The sequence below is a fragment of the Amphiura filiformis genome, chromosome 18 (assembly GCF_039555335.1).
Source record: "Amphiura filiformis chromosome 18, Afil_fr2py, whole genome shotgun sequence".
Classification (NCBI taxonomy): Eukaryota; Metazoa; Echinodermata; class Ophiuroidea; order Amphilepidida; family Amphiuridae; genus Amphiura; species Amphiura filiformis.
The window spans coordinates 20,982,831-21,004,113 of record NC_092645.1 but is presented as its reverse complement, the minus strand read 5'-3'; the positions used below and the strand labels follow the sequence as shown (position 1 = coordinate 21,004,113).

At 36.1% G+C, this 21,283-nt stretch overlaps 1 protein-coding gene across 1 annotated transcript in view; it reads right to left on the bottom strand.

The window, feature by feature from the left end:
* Positions 1-4,041: 4,041 nt before the first annotated feature.
* Positions 4,042-21,283, bottom strand: part of LOC140139024 (protein bark beetle-like) — a 34,292-nt gene continuing 17,050 nt past the window's right edge. The window contains exons 6-7 of the mRNA XM_072160806.1: positions 5,248-5,406; positions 4,042-4,059 (exon numbers count right to left, since the gene is read on the bottom strand). Coding sequence (XP_072016907.1) covers positions 4,042-4,059; positions 5,248-5,406 — 177 coding nt within the window. The remainder of the gene's footprint in view (positions 4,060-5,247; positions 5,407-21,283) is intronic.

Here is a 21,283-nt window from a genome sequence, read left to right as displayed (position 1 = left end):
ACTTTGAACTGTACGTTGCAAATATGTTATACTTTCTCTGCGCTGAATATTTTGCAATTGACCAACTTTAATTAATTTTGAGCCTTTGTGTTCATATGGTGGAGGACTAGACCACACTGTGAAATTACACACAAAAGATGCAGAATCTACAGCCCAAAATTGACCAGGGTACCTTCAAATCTTCAATGCTCTCTTTGTAGATCTCATTGATTTTAGAGGGTTTTTTTTAAAGTTGTACCACCAATCTAAAGCATATTCGTGTTTGTTCAGGAAATATTTGGATCAACGAGTGGCGTCAAGTACTCCATAGTGGATCGCTATCGAGATATATATATTATAATAACGTTCTAATTTACAATTTCATTGCTAATTTCATCGTACATCAATACTTGTCTTTCGATTGGCTAAAACTGAATTCCTTGACACTGGATTTTTCTTTTCCCTGAGGTAACAGTTGACCTAACGCAAGATAATGATAGGACCACATTTCGTCGTTGTAGTACTCCTTTTCCCACATACACATATGAAAGAACGTGTTCTTTGAATAGAGTATATATTAATTATGTTCATTGTCATACATTCTGAAATAGGAGGGTGACGTTGGTGGAGATAGATCACCCCTAATATTTTGACAAGGGTCCATACAATCAATCACCCCCCCTTGTTGACGCCTGTCGGGTTTTGATCCAATTGTAACCTCTCTTAGGCAAATTTATTAGCTTTTTGCCCGAATTAGTTCCACTTTTGCACTATATTTTCACCGCGCGCATCTGTACCATAAACCTTTTCTGTCACCAAAAGGTGCAGGATTTTTTAAGAATATGTGTCCGAACATACCCCACCCCATGTCAAAAATAAATCCTTACCGCTGTCTATGACAACCACAATGGGGTCTGTAATGCTATAATCAACCAAAGTGTAAAAATGTGCACCAAATGGGCCCTAATTGGGACTTTATTATGACAGCAATTTCTAACCCAAGGCACCCTCCATGCGTCTCGTAAGTCAATTCCATGTGTCTCGTAAGTCAATTAGACCAACATGTTGAGGTATATTCTACTATAACCAATAATGGCCAGGGGTAAAAATGCACCAAATGGTTTCAATCGGGGCCTCATTTGTGACCCGGCAGCACAAATGAGCCGTAAATTCCCTAAATTGTATTCTGAGTTACGGTGTAAAATGTGTACGAAGGTCATATTCATCGGTAACTTAAGCTGGCCCGACATCTGTCTCATTTTGATAGTCAAAAACTAATCAATAATCCTATTGTTGAAGTGGATAATAAGCTTCTACCTTAGATGGCTATAGAACTTTTAATAGCTCTGGTCTTTGTTTGCTTTTGCTAAATCCTGTTCAAGTGGTGGGTTACCAGGAATTACATTTTGTACAGGTATGCATAACCAACAATTAACAAGGAGAGAACTTTCTTAAAGCTCGTTGACTTGGGGATGATTTGAAATGACCGCCAATTATGACTGTTTGATATTTATTGCCAGCAATGTGGAAAAAGAGACACATGTAAAAACGTAAAAGCTATAATTTTGTTGAAGGAGCAAAGTTTAACAAACCATAGCCCCGCTTCTGGATATCGTTTGAAGTCAAATGATATACCATTTTTAAGTTTATGATGTTTATTTTTTAAACACGAAATAAAACAAAATTGACCGGGGGAGGAATTTACGGCTCATTCGCCGTGGACGGTCACATTTGGGGAAAGTTTCCAACTTCTCGGGGAGTGCATGGGATATTCTCCCTCAGACAACTGCCTGCGTCGAGTAAGAGCGACATGCGGTGTAAAGGCATCGAACTCCTCTTTTATATATTATAGACATGTGTCCCCACAAATTTGCAGAAAGATTTGACTCCCTTGTGTGTATGGGTATGTGGATATACGGGATCAGTTGAATGGAATGGGTAGGAATTTCACACTTACATGCCAACCATTACGGCAGTTACATTGGTTAGGTCCGACACATTCTCCAAATCCAGAACAGTTGTAGACATCATTGCAGTGAAATATGGAGCAATCATCTCCTGTCCAGCCTTGCTCACACACACAAGTCCTGTGCATACACAAACCATTACCAAAGCAAGAATTTGGACAATCCAGCCCTTAATAAAATCATAAAAGAATGTACATGGGGTGTCAGGCTGAGTAAAACTGCAACTAGCTGCATGCAATGGAATTAATTACCCTACTGAAGGAGGGATTTCTCGGTCAAACCGGGGAAGGCTGCGCCGTTGAAAAAATAAGATACATTGGCGGAAGTTATTGCAACATCGCAGAAAAAAGAATAACTAACTAAACTGTAAATTGAATATTCATCCAATATCTAGTCGAGTTTACATTAGGTACCTAGGCGGCAATGTACTTTGCAGGGTATAAGTAAAGAATCATAGGCTGTTCAATGATATAGAAGGAGAGAATCAGACGAAAAAACATTGTTTTGTGTGTTCATTACGTACGTATTTTTATATCATGTCCTTTATGAAGAAACTACGTGACCTTATTATTAAAATTGTAATTCCTGAGTCCCCCCAATCCTTGCAAGACTAAAGCTATTTGTGACTGACATTTTCGCCCCAGCCCCACCACAATGTAAATTGTTTCCATAACCATTTTCCTGATACCTTGCATCAAATAATAAAATACATTTGGCGACCATTCTAAAGGCATCGTGACATTTTATTGACAAAAGTCTCTTGGCCTTTGCACATTTTTATTATGGTGCCATTGTCACCACGTATTATTACTTATTTCATGCAATGAACATTACCATCTAGTACGTTATGTGAAAACAACAATATATTGGATGAATGTTCAACTTACAGTTTGCCGATTTCTTTTTTAACGATACTTTTGGCCAGTGTGTCGATACTGGTCTAAGCAAAGGCCCCCACAGAGCGTTAATTTGACCCAAGTTCTGCCGAGAACATTTATTGGTATGGTATCTTGCCTAAAAGTAAGAGCTGGAAAGTATGACGATCGCTGATTGGTTAATGACTATTTCCAAATTAAAACTGTTTTCAATTGGCTATGGGACGTGACTTATGTAAGTGATACTAAACATCTTAGCTCCCCCCACACTATTTGTAGATACCGCAAACGCAAAATATACGACGCTAGCTTAGCAGCCAATCGTCTGATGTCGCATTTCATGTATTAAGCGAGTCGCAGCGCGTACTCCTGTACGTTGTGTGGATTTATGTAACTGCATATCTGTCCATGTAACCGCGTAGCTGTCCATCAACCTTGCATGTGCTGCATGCGCTGTTGACAGCCAATTCTCACTCTTAACATTTTATGATGAAGATGGTTGGCCAATCAAAAAAGACGTACTAGGAGGTTGTCTCCAGACGGTTTGTTTAGTGACGAAGAAGCAAAAATCGGCTGGGATCGAGACTACTCTTCCTATACCTTTTTACAGGGGCCAACCTTTGTTAATCCGTGATGAATCCACACTTTGACAGTAGCGTATACACGAACGCAAGTTTAAGGAATCGCGTATAGACCTTTTTCTGATGACGTCACCTAATCGATATTGGGGTCTGAGATGTAAACAAACAACACGTGCGTTTCTCACGTGTCCACGGTGTAAAAACACCAAATATTGCGTATTTTCTCCTCTGTTTTGTCATATTTCACTTTAGCTTCCATAAAATAATTGTTTAAACAGGAACTGTATACTAGTTACCTTTGTTCCTGTTTGATTTGGCATAAAACACAAAAGATACGGAAAAACCGCGATGCTATTTAAAATTCAATCTTTGTTTTGTTTCACAATTTTGTTTACTTTTTACACCGTGGCGAACTAAACGCGTACTGCGAGCTGGCAATTCCGCGCAGGACGCCTAGTGTTGCTCAAAGTTGATCGCGCGCGCCGGCGCGGTATTTGCGTTTGGGTGCTGATGACTCGAATGCTGGACCCCAATATCGATTGATTGGTGACGTCTGAGAAAAAGGTCTATACACGAAACGACCGAGCGCGTAGAATTTGCTATGCCTGGAAATTGTGTGCGCGCTACATGCTGTTTTCATTATTTTGGAGGAGGCGGCTAAACATAAAAAATATCCAAAACTAAAGTTAAATATGGCATCTCCGTTTAATCCAGTTGAACTATAATTTGTATTATCTTACTATCTTGAACCTATCCATAGGTTCTTTGAGAATTTTTTAAGGTAACACATGCTTTTTTGGAGAGCAATCATGCTACTTCATTAAACACATGAGGTAAAAAGGCAAAAGTCTCAATACCCTACGTTTTTAATTTTGTTTACAAATGAGTTATATCGTTGAAAGGTAATCTCCCACTTTCTGCTTTCAAATTACTATGTGCTTGCCCGTAAGACTTATTAAACACTTACTTGCTATTCGTTTGCACATAAATGGATAATGTGAATCACAAGACCTTTTTCGAATACCATCATCTGTATCCGAGTCAGGAAAAAACAATACGAAGCAATCGTCTTGCACGCCTCCTTCGTCCTTAAATATATTATATCAATAAAAACGTAAAATTACTGTTTAGGGTATACGCTACTTTAATACCTCTTAGATGTCAATGTTAATGGTTTAAGGAATGTTTTGGTCACCGTGATACGTGACAATTTGACAGGTGTGGAGAAAGACAGACGCAATATGCAAGAAAAACGTTGAACCATATAATGCAATTTGATATTTGTGTTTTGCCATTGGGACAAACTCAGAAGCAGTGCTGCGGCAACATGTAGCACAGTGGCAAAAGACTATTCAAAACTATTCAGTTGCGAAACAATATTGAGTATTGAACACGCAGGGGCTGTTGCAACATAAAAATGGACGCAAACTTCGGCAAGGTTTATCCCTTTTCCAATGATACAATGAGTCGCTGTTTTGCAGTTGCGTACTTTCATGTAGCATTCTCTCTATTGCAATTGATTGAAAATAACCGTTGTAGGGCAAATACCTGTTCATATTTTCATTTTGGCCCAGCTATTTGTAGACATCGTCGTCACTAATATAAAATACACGTAACCTAATTAACATATCCTTTTCAGATTGTGATGCCATACAAATGAGTTTGTACCAAATGCCTATCCATTTACAAAATGTTCTTGGTTGAAAAGCACTTTTATAAACATAAAGTGGCAATAGATTACGAACCTCTCGGTGAATAGCTCGTCGGTAAATCAATTCGACACAAAGGAACAATGCGTTACGTAATCTATTGCTCCTCCAGGATTTACTAGCTCCATGAACTTACCAGTGTATCAGAAGCAGCGTTGCTATTTGATGTTACCAAACTTGTTTTACCATTGACATCAATCCAGACGCCGTTTATGGAATAATTTGTTAGACTTCGACTGCGGAGGATTTCTAAAGGAACATCGTACGGGCTGGCAATTAGAGAAGCACCATCCATCTGTTCGGTAAACGATTAATAGAGTGTTAATAAGTAATATGATAAACTTCGTGTTCTTGAACACAACCCTTCATTTCAAATTATACGTCAAAAATCAAGGAATTAAAACAAAGTAGGGCAGATCTGGTCTGCAATCATAACACTACTATGCTGGGAGGACACAGTATAGGGTATGTTAAAATAAGTATATATTAAAGGCTATTGTGCTAGCATAATTATTATCATGATTATCGGATATATATCCCTGTGGGCGACAGTTGATGCCCACTGTCGTACTTTCATGTCACCGTATAATTACACCTTGAGTTCTAGGCCTAGAAATCGCGTATATTGAGGGGTGGGGAGGGGGCTTTGTTTGTTTGTATGAAACATAAACGATGCATGGAGGTGATTTGATTATGAATTAGTTTATTATCCCCGGTAAGCACAACCCAAATATCTTCCCTATAGGCTCCCCTCTCCCCCTCCTATATAACCTCCTCTTCCCTAAGTGTCTCCTTCTCCCCCTCTTTGCCTCCCCTACATTCGATATCTCTTCTATCTCGAGATCTCCTCCCACCTTTGTTCCATAACCATTAAGGTATAGGACATTTTTTGTTTTTGCTATAGCCCCCGAATAAATGTATTTAATAATGTTTGTACTCACTCAGGTAGCATGGTGTGTGAATTTTACATCCGAACTAAGTGCTGTTCTTTTTTATGGGCATTTTAGTGTCTAAAATGGCCCAAAATTTAATAGCACTTAGTTCGGATGTAAAATTCACACAAAATGCTTTTTTAGTGATTACAAAGATAATTAAATATACAGGGGAAAGAAGAATTACGCATCGCACACTAGCACATTTATACTTGAATAATGGAAACATAACATGCATAGGCAGATAAACCAGAGTAAAAACTCCGGACATGCCTGAGCCCCATACCTCTCGCTTGTCGGGCGAACGCTCTACCACTGAGCTACACAGACTGTCCCTGATAAACAGGACTCAAGTTTTATGGATAATTAAATACTTTTCATTCGGGGGCTATGTGAAATTTTTTAATGGATTCCTTGTACAATGACATTTCACAATAAAATGTCCATTGGAAACAAAAGAGCTCCCCCATCCCTTTTCACTTCCAATGCTCCCTTCCATCCATTTGTTTCTCTTTCTCCCACCCCTTACCTCCCCCTCCACACACTCTTTCCACCTCTACCTCTACCTCTATCTAAATTTAGCTTATGGCCTTCCAACGATTTTCGTACATGCGATTTTAGGACATGAATCGATTTTGTTTATATCACCTGATTTACCCCTTTTGTAATTTCGAATGCAAATATTTCGATTGTCTATATTTTTTTCACAGCTAAAATAGCCATACACTCAGAACGCAGGACAAGTCGATCGATACATGTTAAAATCAGCACAATTCAGATATACAGGGTGTAACAATAAAATGTGTACAATTTTGAAAATAGAATGACACAAGTATGCTGCTTATTTTTTGGTTTGATATTTATATGTCTATCAAGATAATTTCTTTAGCCACCAGATAAGCTTTGTTCCAATAAAATCGTAGGTATACAAGTGTAGATATAGCCAATTATGTAACCTAGTCTTAAAACCGCTTGGGCCACTTTTGTCACTTTTGTCTAAAAGTGACTGAATAGAGTTGAACCATGGACCAGTTGGACGGTGCTCTTATGATGGGTCGTTTTAAACAATGGGGGTATATTCGAAGTGGTAGAAAGGATTACATCTCCTTGAGTTTTTGAAAGTCACAACTTAGCACTGACATAACAACCTCATTTACTAGAAATCGTAGCTGCAGCTCAACAACTTCAACCCCAATTTACGTTGGAAGAGCGCATTTTTATGGTTGTTACATTAGGTATCACATGGAGTCAAGCAGAAACCATACGATTGTTTATAGCTCATTTTCCAAACTCTAGTCTCCCATCATGGCATTTACATATAACTATAAGAAGTATGTAACATTTGTTGATAGAAATGCTGACAATAGTGGTCGCCCCAGAACAGCTAGAAGCCCAGCTGAACTTAATTTCAAATTTTTATTGTTTTGTACTTATGGGTGCAAAAACTGTTCTCAGTTTTACCAATGATATTTCAGGGATATGAGAAATTACTTTATTTATAAGATAATTTTAAAGAAATATCATGACTTCATTCATAGATTTGAAAGAAATATCATATTATTATTAAGTTCATGTTAATTATATGAAGAAACTCCACTTATAATTCTTTTGTGTCAGTTCTTTGATGTTTAATCATGATAAGCACAATCTACGCGGTTCAAATTTGATATACGCTAACATGGCAAAAGTGGCCCAACACGTTTTCTGGACGATTTAATTAGTCGGACATAACCTTTGAACCCAAGCTAGTAGAGAAACCAACTAAACGTCTTCTTTTAGCCAAGATATTACTGATTTTATTGCATGTAACATTTGTGCCGTAACTTTTTTAGTTTTTTCCTGAGAAGTCAAAATGCAATTGTACACATTTTATTGTTACACCCTGTACACCTTTTTGCTATGAAATTAATTTTATAGGTCAAATATAAAGCAATATTTTTTTTTCTTCAGTAATGTCAGTTAAAAACATAATGCTTGGATATACATTTTTTAAAATCCTAGTGTTAAAATTAGCCATGAAATTGTGTCTTTTAGTGTGACATTTTTGATTTTATAGGCCTTTAATTCGCCCGCGAGCTTTTTACGGAATTCATTTTTTAGCGTCTCAAACTAATATAGTTTGCTAAAGAAAGATGTTTCCCACCTCTGTAAGGCACACCGTGTGGGGTTATTATATTATAGTTTTGTCAGAATTTCCGTTTTTATTTTATACCCTTTTTCCCTTCATGCTCCGAAAATGTCAAACTCAGTACTTTATTTGGAGACCAACCAGCCGAAATAATCGATATTTCCATTGTTATCATCCAGATCCCTTTTCCATTGAAAGCAAGGATTGCCCGACCAGCGATTTGGTAGCCCAAATCCCCAATTGGGTGTTCTGGTAAATGAGGTGAATTTTGGACATTTGCTCCCGTGATAGCCTGTAATTTCAATTTATCAGGCCTATGGATTCCATGATTATGAAAACCATTTTGGCTGTTTGTTTGTTTATTTATTTACCTAGGATGAGGTCCATGGGAAAATCCACTGTCCAAACCTAGAAAAATTAGCGTGTTATTATAGGGGATTTTAATTTTCTGTCACTCCTATCTCCAGATGAATTTTGTATGACCACCACCACCCCCCCCCACCCCCATCACGGGTTGCCATTTTCCTTACACCCTTCGGACTTGTGTTCGGGTTTGTTTTTAATTGGACATGCAGGCCTATTTGTCATAATTTAGCGCTAAAGGACCTACTTTCTAAATGTATAGCTATAGCCGTGCTATATATAAATATTATTATGTAACGTTATACATGAAATATTATGTAGGCCTATGGGGGTGGGGTGGGTGCAGAGGTGTGTGAGGTGGGTAGTGGGGGTGTATGTAGGGATGGTAGGGGTGGTAATCGACACATTTTAACCATGACTTGCAATACAAGGCTCATTGTTGCCACAAATGTTTTTTCCTTTAGGTCATTTTTAAATTATTAAAATAGGTTTTTATAAACTTCCATGTTTAACCTTGTATTGTTTTGGCTGCTTCATTATGACTTTCGGTGGGTTTCCAAAAGCATTTTCAAACAAACGTTAACACAAACAAAAGGCACCATACCCAGTCACCTTCATGACAATTGAAACACTAGGTCAAGTATTAACATCCAAGTTATTCTGTTTTTAGGCAAGCAATTTTTTAATTAATTGCTTCAACAGGTTTTTGTTTAAAAACAAAAACCTGTTTAAATTAACAATGATAAATGAATGGTTCTTATAAGGCACAATCTCTTCCGATGAGGAACTCAAAGCGCGTAAAGCACAAAATTGACAAACAAACATAAAAACATTCAATTTACAAAGATTGGTTTAAAGCTGGCGTTTAAATAACGAAAGTCTGGGGATGTTATGAAGGTTATTTGGAAGCGTGTTCGAAACAGTTTGCTTGATAAAACATACAGCGTAATATTTATGTTTTGTAAATGAAAGTTTTGTTTAAAATATTGACCAATTGTAAGATGTAAGATTGTTGATTTTTTTACCAAATGTTGGGCAAAGTTGTTTTGAGGAGAAGCAAATTTCAACACATTGGTCCGATGATCACGGTGATGATGAAATCAAATAATTAATCACTCATGAAAGATCCTCATAATATGATCAGTGTCATAGGAGCGCTAGGCCTGGGAATTTCTTTGCTATATTGAAGTTCTGGCAACACTGTAGCCAGGCCGGGCACCCAGAGATATATCGATCCCCAATGCTAATATTAGCCTCAGATTTCACGCGTGGATTTTGATAATTTTCAGCCGGCAGTAAAAAATGGTGAAATCAAAACGGAAATTCTGACAAAACTATGATATATTGCTCACGGTAATGTGCGTTAGAAGGTTGGGAAAAATCCTTCATTAGCGAACTATATTACTTTAAAAACCTAAAAGGTTGATCCAAAAAAAGGCTCGCTGGCAGAGTTGAAGCCTATCAAAATCGAAAATCTTACACTAAATGACTGAATTTCACGCCTAAGTCTAACACTAGGATTTGAAAAAAATTACAGTATCAAGCAGTACAGTTTTTCCTGACATTTACTGAAAAAATTTTGCTCATTTCAACACCAAATTTGATCGTTTGTATTGCCTCATTAAATGACTGAGTGAGCTAAGCAGAACAAAATAATCGGTTGTCATGCGTAGAGACAGCATAGCTAATTGGAATTTCTAAAGCACGTTTTTCAATGTAGACTGACATGCTCGATATTTCTCTCCTCGTGAATATTGCACTGCGAAATTTAAACATTTCTTTTATATACTTAGATCAACCCGTATGGTTTCTTCTTCACACCATTATGTAAGAAACTGAAATGAAAACCGAATCTCCTTGACACAAATTTTAAGTTTCTAACAAAAGGTAGAAACAAAAATATTAATAGTCGTGTGAGTCCAGAGGTTAGGCAGGATAATAGGAAACCACGTGACCAAAACCAAAACCAAAACTAAAACTCAATATTTGAAATGAGGTAATGTCAAGGGGTAACACTAAATTCACGGCTGTTCTATTAAGCACGCAAACCTATGACAAATCCCGCTGGTTTACTAGCTAGAAAATGAGTCCAGTTATCGATCGGATATGAATAATTCATATTCGACCCCTTGATCATGTTAATTTAAGTTGGGAAATAACGACGCCGTTAGTTTTACGAACTTAGAATGTTTAATACGAGTAGTAACATTGAAAGCACGCCCTCTATTGAGCTGAGACCTCTCGAGCGGTAATGGCGGACTAGTATTTCCGATAGGCACCAGTGATTTGTTTTTTACAGTCTTATAATTTGATAATGGAATGACCTTCCGCAATAGTAATGTCGAAATTAGGGATTTTAGTCAATAATACGACGGTAGTGTTTCACATGAATTGAATACGATATCCAGCCAGTGATTTAGTGACTAAAAACCTTTGACCACTGACCTGACCTAGGCGCCATATTCGTTTGTTTTTATTTCCTCGTGTGATAATAAATATCACGCAATCTATAATTATCGGACGTACACGTTGTTTATTACCACCCAAAGCAGTTTGTTTTTAAAAACAAGTAAATAATCATTACTCGCCGTTCTATTTGATCTTGTGCATTTCCCAAATCACGTAATAAATTGAAACGCCCTCAATTGAGCTGAGGCCACTCAGGGCCACTGAAGATAACCCCCCGAGTATTTTAATTTTGATTTATACACTACCGCGTCACCTGTTAGTAATATTAATGAAGTGACACACTGATGTACGGCGTTTATAGTCTTGTACATTGCACTGATATGTAACTTGCTGAATTACGGGTAGGCCTATTAAAAGAGTTTATGTCTATCAAAAGAATGATTTTGGAGATTATCAAGGGCTGTGTAATAATTCTGAGCCGGGGGAATGGGGGGGGTGAAGGACGATTTTTTGCACACATTCATGGTACGCCTATTATAAAACGCTCTAAAAAGACTTAGGATAACAGCCCGGGGGGCACTCAACTTTAGAAGTGACGGGTATGTGCCTACCGGTGTCGCGAAGTATAGGGGCCTATCGGGTACCGTACAAAGCGTTATTTAAAAAAAAAGGGGGTCATTGGATACAAACAAAATAAAAAAGGGGGTCATTGCGTATAATATTTTGAAAAAAAGGGGGTCATTGAGTATCAGATTTCCAAAAAAGGGGTCATCGGGTAGAAAATTTTGAAAGTTTCGGCATTTTTTGTTTCCTTTGGACGATGCTATTCAAGAAAATCTAGAAAAAAGGGGTCATTGGGTAGCCGCAACCCAAAAAAAGGACTCATTGATTAGCCGCAACTAAAAAAAGGGGGTCGTCGGGTATGGCTTCTGAAAAAGGGGGTCATCCGGTATAGTCGACTTCAAAAGAGGGGGCCTATTGACAGGCACATACCGTCACTTCCAAAGTTGAGTGCCCCCCGGATAACATAAACAGTAGGCCTACGCGTCCGGCAACGCTTAAATATGCAAATTCTCTTTTGAACAAAACCAAATTCTTCGCTTGTTATGGTCAATAATGAGTAAAAAATCTCATGAATCTACAGGGTGAGTCAAAAAAAGTGCAATAGGGAAAATAATCCATTTTTATTTAAGAACCGAGTTGAACCTTTTAGGTTTTAAAACATTTTATAAATAACATATCCATTAGGGATCTTGTGTGAAAAAATCAAGGAATTAGCATTCACCGTTTTTGGTTTTTATGACACATTTTATAGCGATACCCAATTTTAATGTTTGTCCAAAGAGACATCTAAAATTTGAATGTCAGCCCACTTTGTGTAAGATAGATTTGGAACAACTGACATTTTCTAAACCTCATTGGCATTGAAATAAAATGGAGCACCCAAAGTGTTATTGTCTTTGGTATTGTTTAAGGGTAGACGAGGTCAAAGCCACCTAAAAATCGATTTTCATTATCTAGATCAATATATTATTGAAAAATAACACCTTGATGTTTTGCAAAAGTTCATTCTGCAAATCATATACTTTGCAAACTTGCTTAATTTATTGTTGTTTATTTATTTATTTTATTTTTATTTAATGACATCTTTAACGAGGGTAAACCCTGATCAGTGCAAGCACTGCTTTCCACAGGGGCCCTCGATACAATAAAACATAAACAAATGATTTACAAGGAAATAAATGTAAAATACACTTAGAAAGTCATTGCACCAATAATACAAGATATAAAACAAATAAATATTATAAAATTACAAACTACATAATATATACAGAGTAATACCATAAAATATTTAAAAGATTAAAACACATGAGACTATAAACAGGATAGACTAATTAGGTTTGTAAAATGTGCTCCTTGAGCGACTTTTTAAAGTTAATAATATTGCTTATTTGTTTTAAATTGTCAGGGAGGTTATTCCATGCTGTTGTTCCAGAGTATCTGAAGGAACGTTTACCAGTTTCAGTATGAACAGAAGAATGAAAAACATTTTATTTGCAACAAATCTAGTGTTGTATGAGTGAATGTTTATTTGTGAGTGAATGTTGTCCCTCAGGTACTCAGGAGCCACATTATTAATACACTTATACATGAGAATAATTCTAAAATAATCAGCCCGCTGATTTACCTTCATCCAATTGAGTTGTTTGTACAAATCCTTCACATGTAAATCCCTAACTTTACACCCAAGAGTCAGTCTGGCTGCTCTGTTCTGTAAGACTTGAATCTGATTAATATATTTACTTGCGGCAGTTGACCAAATTGTACAACAGTAGTCGATGTGAGGCAAGATGATAGCATTACATAAAATATTACGAGTGTATTGATCAATATACCAACTTAACCTTTTTAAAACACCAAGTTTTTGTGATATTTTGCCAGCCATTTTTTCAATATGCTTATCCCATTTAAGTTGCGGGTCAAACCACATACCAAGATATTTAAATTCATTCACATTCTCAAGAGTTTCATTATTGATTTTTATTTCCAAGTCACCCATTTTTCTAGTTCTTTGGTGTGTTCCAAAAGTCATAACCTTTGTTTTAGAGGCATTAAGTGTTAATTTGTTGGTGTTCATCCATTTAGAAATATGGTCTAGATCTTGGTTTAAACCATGCTCAATTTCAGACTTATTGTTTGAACTAAACAAAACTGCAGTGTCGTCAGCATATAAGACAACCTTACTTTTGTTGATTGCGTTGGGAAGATCATTTATGAATAAAATAAAAAGAAGGGGCCCCAATATTGAGCCTTGAGGCACACCGACTGTTACTGGTTGCGGATCAGATTGCACACCATCAATTAGAGTTGTTTGCTCACGACCTTTCAAATAATTTGAAAACCATCCCAACTCAGTGTCTTTGATTCCATACCAGGAGAGTTTGCGAAGGAGAACAGTATGAGACACCGTATCGAATGCTTTTTTAAATCTAAAAATACAGCCCCAGTAACTTCACCTTTATCCATGTTGTTAAAAAATATAGTCAGTAACATCAGTTATTGCAGTAAGTGTAGAATGTTTGGGTCTGAAGCCAGATTGCGCAGTTGTTAAGAGCCCATTATGTTGAAGATATTCGTACACTTGGGTGTGGACAGCAATGAGTTATGTACGTTTTACAAAAGTGTTGTTGTTTCAGCCCTCTTTACAACGTAACTCAAGAACCGCAGCACCTATAAAAGTATATCTGTGATATTTTAATTCTTCTACACACTCGCTATGAATTGAGCAATACAGTTTTGCCAAAGCTCACTACCATTCTTAAGATGCTGTGAACTACCAAATCACAACAGTTTAAAATAATTAATAACCTTAAGGGCTGGGGTATGAACGTTTGGACAGTATTTATTGTGGGACATTAGAGCACATCAGACATATCAATTGCATTCTGAATACGAAGAATGTCATTCTGATATCAAATAATTTTGATTTTTGAAATTCGCAATTTAATACACATTTTATGGCAAATCATTAAAATTGATATTTTTGATATTTAACAGTACTAGAAGTAAACTTTATAAATCTGATGATTTATACTTAAAGTGTATGTAGGTGGGATGAAAAGCCGACGATCAATTGAAAATTTTGACCTTTCGTATTGAAGATATGGATTTTTTCCCAAAACACCAAAAAAAAAAGGTCTTTTGGGAAAAAAATCCATATCTTCAATATGAAAGGTCAAAATTTTCAATTGACTGTCGGCTTTTCCTCCCTGCTACATACACTTTAAGAATATATCATTAGATTTATATAATTTACTTCGAGGACTGTTATATATCAAAAATTTGAAAAATATCACATTTTTATAATTTGTCATAAAATTTGTATTATATTGTGATTTTCAAAAATGAAAATTATTTGATATCAGAAAGACATGCTTCGTATTCAGAATGCAATTCGATAGGTCTGAGGTGCTCTCATGTCTCACAAAAATACTGTCGAAACGCAATAAACGCTCATTTTAGATCCCTTAAGGAGAAGAAACATTTTTTTTTTCATTTTCCCTTTACTTTAAACATGTTAAAGATGTCTATTCTCTATCAAAAACATAAATTTGTAAGCGGGTTTTTCAAATGTCGAAAATGAAATGCGCGCAAATTGAAGTGTAGTGAATTACAAAATATCCAGTAAACTTGAGTTTGGAGTCTAGTGAGGCATGAAGGACTTAAAGTAATGTTAGAAAGTTTGTTTGAGCAGAAAAGAGAAATTAATATAACGCAAAAATCAACCTTATTTACGTTGAAGTCAGTTTCAGAGCTAGTGCCTTTATCGTGCATTGTGTGCTCACATCCAAAATACATGGTACCTCGTGGACAAATATTGAAATTGGGTATCGCAGAAAAATGACTCATAAAAAATAAACGGTAGTAGCGAGTCACTTCATTTGTTCACAGAAGGTGACTATTGAGTGTGGCATTTATAGAAACTTTCAATAAGAGGAAAGTTCAACTTGGTTCTTACATAAATATCGATTCTTTGCTCTATTGCATTTTTTTTTTACTCACCCTGTATTTAGTCATTTAAGGTTTGCGGGATCCCAATAATTTGGATGTGCATAGAGGGGTGGGGTGTCACAATTGTTTTTGCAGAGAAGAGATTTTTGGCAGGCCGGGGGGCTTCTTTTGACACGCCGTTTGGAAATTTTATCCCCGGGGAATTATTGCACAGCCCCTAATGATTTCAAAAGAGAAATAGGCCTACAACAATTTTATGAAAACAAAACATATATACAGATACAATAGATAGCCCTAAACGAAATGGGACATCTATTGCATTGATTTTTCTTGCACAATTTTTATTTATTTATCTAATAACTGATTAGTTAAAATTATTAATTAATTATTATATAATATTCAATTTCGATTAATAGACTTCAAACCATCAAACAATGAACTGATCGACCAATCAAGTTGTCGATCAATTTTAATTTTATGACTTGACGTGAGAGAAATGACTGACTGATTGATATGTTGATGTATGGATTGATTGGTTGATAAATTGATTGATTAATGATTGATTGTTCGAATGAAGTTGGAATGTATAACAGGTAAATGAATGAATGAATGCAAGAGTGATTGAGAGGAGGGAGTTGATTGATTGATTTACCGACCACATATTATTTTGTAAGATGGATGATTACTGAATCTGTCATTATGGTAAAATAGACAGTGGTGACGGTAGATTTCTTGGCATTAGTGGATGAATTAATTTTTCTGAAATAAATGTGAGAAATAAATTGCGATTTTGAAGTTAAGGTGAGACAGATGTCAAGAGAAATCCAAAAATCATCATTAAATCAATGTGTTTTTCATTATTAGACACATTAACATATGCACTTTTGATAATACATTAAACAAAATTTTAAAAGTTTTTAAATGCGTTTTTTTACATATTTCATTTTTTACCACATTTCTACCTGAGAAAAAAATGTAGCTCCAAAAGTACACCCACTACAATAGGCCTCAAACTTTACATATATTGTCTTTAGACTATTTTCTATTGCATGTATCTACAATCAAATTGATCTATCTATATTGTTCATGATATAATTAATTGGGTTGTTTGGTTATCAGAAGGAGATTAATTTTGAGTGAGTGATCGAGTGAAGTGAGATTATGTTAGTGATTAAATAATGAATAAATAAATAAATAATAAATAAATAAATAAATAAATAAAAAAAAAAATAAATAAATAAATAAATAAATAAATAAATAAATAAATAAATAAATAAATAAATAAATATTACACGTATATCAATACAGTATGTATTGGACTCGCTACACTGTGTTTCACGTTGCTAAACGATCATCAGGCGAATGACTACAAACTACGGAGGTTTTTCTTCTTCCTGGCAGTGTTGCCATGTCGACATTTGCTTATGAATTCAGTCCGTTTGTTTAACGATCTGTTTGGATCGGCTTTTTATTATTAAGGATTGCCAATTTCTCTTCGAGGCATAGATTGCACATACCCGTTTTGCGCCTAAAAGTATTTGATTTGAGGATGGTTTCCCAGGATATATCATATTTAACATTATTGTCTTTCAGACTCCAAATGTGTTTAGATAATTCGGTTTCGTTCTTGTATTTTTTGTGGGTAAACGACTTAACATGGTTATTATACCTTTCCTTGAATTTGCCACCAGCAAGGCCTACATAGGTTTTACAACCCTTACTGGAGCTGACGTTAGCTTGATACACTTTAGCTGACGTTAGCTGACGTTAGCTGACGTTAGCTTGATAAATAAATAAATAAATAAATAATAAATAATATAGACAAGTTATCTTAATATAGATTTTTTTTCAATAGAGGCGTAATATTCTGTTCCAAAATCTTAATATTTATTTAAATTTATTCGATTATTTTCTAACTTAAATATTTTGTTTAGAGCAGAGAGAAATATTTTCCCTTTTCTCTAGTACAGCTTTCTCCAATTTGAGCCCTAATAAAAATCTGCTTTTTTTATTATTGATTTAATTTCACGATTTATTCCATTGAGCAATATCAAGGATTAAAATCACACGTCTCACAGCAGATAGTTACTTGGCTTAGTGGTCGTGCACTGTGCCTTTCAACCGAGAGGTACCGAGATCGATTCCCGTCTCTGCCTACTATTTTGTTTCAGATGGAATAATTAAGCTTATTGACTTCACAACACTAAATTAGTCATGACTTACCCTACGTGGTTGTGCTACCGGTAATACATGAATATGAATTAATAACACAATGGCTAATTTAAATACGAATGCGGCCTCATGCTAATTAGGGAGTGCTTCTTCCTAACAATTATTCCATGGCAATGTATAGCTTTTTTTATACCCATGATGGTTTCTTCTAGTATTTCAGTGACGTATCACGTTTACGTAACTAGTAAGCTTTGTTATATTTGTCTGCGCAACGGGGCATATGTTGTATTTGTTTTGTTTAGTCCTCTCGAGCTCCTTTTCATTTTCTCCGTCTTCTTCTTCTTACCGTAGATTGGTTGCGTCTAGCTCAAAAAGCTCTAAAGTAGCCTCAAGGCCCGTACAAGGGGGTGACACTAAATTCACGGTTGTTCTATTAGCAACGCAAAACCTATGAAAAATTCCGAAAGTTCTAGAAAGTAAGACCAGTTATCGATCCGTTATGAATAATTCATGTTCGACCCCTTGGATCATGTCAATTGATATTGGCAAATAACAACGTTGTTATTTTTGCGAACTTTGCCTGTTCAATGAGAGTATAGCGCGCCCCAATACATCTGGGCACAAATCACGCGAAAACGATCCAGTTTAATGAAATGGCGGACGGGTATTCCCATCAGGCACCATGTGATATGAAATGACATTTTGCAATAGCAAAGGCAAAATTAGGACTTGCTGTCAATAATATGAAGGAAATATGTGACAGAGGCAAGGTGTGAAATACAAGTAGTATTTGAAGTTACAATAACCTGTGATACCCGACCTGACCTTCCATCATGGCGCCTTATTCGTCTTATGTATTTCTATTATGCTCTCAAGTAAAATAAAATACCAATCTGCGCTAAGCAGACAGAATGTTACTTGGCTCCCAGCATGAATTATTGATTTTATACGGAGGTAAAGAAATGCACAGTTGATTACAAGTATGTGTAAGCCGTGCAACAATACTCCAAATATTTACGGTAAATCTGAATAATGGTCACATGTTGACATATTATGTGTTCGGGAAATCACGTGGCAACATTTTAAGATTTCAGGCTTGTTTACTAGTTAATTGCCATGTGTACCCTTTATTATTTATCTTTGTTAATAAACATATATTTTAAATGCTGATAAATCGTGGTTGGCTGCCCATGATATCTGTTAAATTCAATGTTTTATGAATATAATTCTACCACGCAGAGGGGTCACGCAGCAGAATTTCACACCACCTGACTTAGCTAGATTTCGAAGCTCTGCTCTTCAAATTCATGTAAATTTCAAAGTTTATACACTTAATATATTTAATATGATACTAATTGTTTGTTATAACCAACTGGTACACGAAATATACTAGCTTATTACCTATACAGAAAGGTGATTATGAGCCTTCACTCAGCATTTTGACATGCCCGGCATATGCAGCCATTCTCCGTCTGGATAACATGACTGTCGCCCTCAATACGTCTGGGCACAAATTTGAATAACAATACGCTATTTACATATCAATGCGGCCTCATGCTAATTAAAGCTGCCGCTTCCAGGAGTTCTTCTATGGCCCGTACTTGGTATAATGTTGGTCAAGGCCCATAAATGATCCTTTTTGTAGTCTCCACCCCATCGGTCAAAAAGTAATGGGCAAACAGGAAGAAATAATTTGTAAAATTTTAAATATTTTTAGCTCACGATCAGTCAACCGGCCGGTCACAGATTATAGGCCTTGGTTTCTTTTTTCTGAGTGCATCTGACTTGGTCTATACTCTGTGAAATTGTACAAATTAAGTGGAGATAACCTTGTATTTATTTAATTTTGCAATGCTATTAATTTTCGAATGACAAATAATAAAGGTTTTCTGGTTGTAAAGGGTCCAATCTATCATTACCAGATTTCACTTTAGCGAAAATGAGTGAAGAAATGTGATTTTTGGAACAAAACAGATTGCTCCATTTTTGGGTACAAAGTCGGGTAGTTTTTTTGTCTTAAAGAATACCTCCAGCAGACAGATACTTCTGGTTTTTTCAGTGTACAAACTTTACATCATTCCCTTCCAAAAGCCATGAAAATTATATCATATCAACGTTGCAAACGGTCAAATCCACGAAAATAGTCCAAAAACGCATATAAAATATTTTGTCAAAATTCGTCTGTGTGGAAGCCACGGAATCAATCAATATTGCTTTTGTAGTAGACAAGGACATAGAACCAATCGTGCGTGGAGTTTATACAGGCGCGTGAATTCAACCGATCGGAGTGACTCGTGGTATTCGGAAAACTGTGTAATATCAGACCTGCTACAACAAAACATGCATAAAGTCGCAATGGCTTTATTAGACAAAAATCCATCGTGATACTGCCCGACTTTGTCATGTTTATGAGGGTGCAGATTCCATAATATTCTATGGCGTAAAAAGCCGATCTAGTCGTAATTTTATATACTTTCACTTCCATTTGTCCTAATGAAAACTGTTGAACACTTCTGATTTTGTTATTAACTGACAGATCAATGTTTTATGAGCAATTTACCTATGGTTATTTTCTAGGGAAGGTTGTAAACGGTCAGGTCCACGGTTTATTTGGGCACAGTTCATGAAACCTTCAGAGTTATCATATTATCTTAACGCAATTATTTTCCAGAAATATTTTATGAATACCAGTTTTTTTCATGATAAGACAAGGAAAAACCTACAAACATACTTTTGAGGCTTTTAACACAACTGATGACTACTCCATAACTATCAGAAAATGGCTTTAAGATGGGCCTTTATTTCGGCAAACTTCGGAAAAATCAGTGCGGTGACTGGGTTGAGAAATTGCGAGCATAGAAACTGTGACCTCGTAATGCATAGATCGTGACCTGCCGTCTGACTGCGATCTACAGTGTCCTCAGTGTTCATACTCGGTACATTGATAGCCCATGGCTTCTAGATGTGACTAATGGTATCTGCGACCCCAGTGGTCGAAATTTATATTATTTCTACAGAAAACAATAACTTTAAATACTGGTATCATCTTTTTATCATCACCGTTATACCCAGGGAGCAAGAAGGGTGTACCTAAAATGTCGTGATATAAAAACTTCATGGGTGTCAAATAAACACCCCTAGGATTGATAACTTAATCAATCTGCTGTTTGGTTGTGGGATAGGCTTTTACGACGGGAATTCATAACTGCTGTATGGTGTCTCTGGAAGAGGGGGGGCACTTGCGAGGGGTCTAATTTAGTCAATATTGTTCAAAGTATATCGTGTTTGGTATCAAATTAAAGGAAATTTAATTTTAAGTACAGTATATAATGTTAATTTTGACATTTTATTATGCATAAAGAAACAGGGTATGTTTATTCTTTTCATTAAATACAGTCACAATTAGTTATTGATAAAATTCCCTTATATGGTAATAGTCTAGCTAATTTGTGCCGCTCACCTTAGTGCGTTTAAGTGGGTAAATGGAGTGTTAGGCTGGGTTAAGAGGTGTCATGATGGGCTAATAGATATTATAATGATAGGGGTATGTTGGGGTGTGTTACGATCAGGTGTCGGGGTGTGTCATGATGTGTATTACGGTGATTCAAAGAGTGTTAGTGTGACTTAAGGGGGTCGTGGTTAGTTTAGAGGTGTCA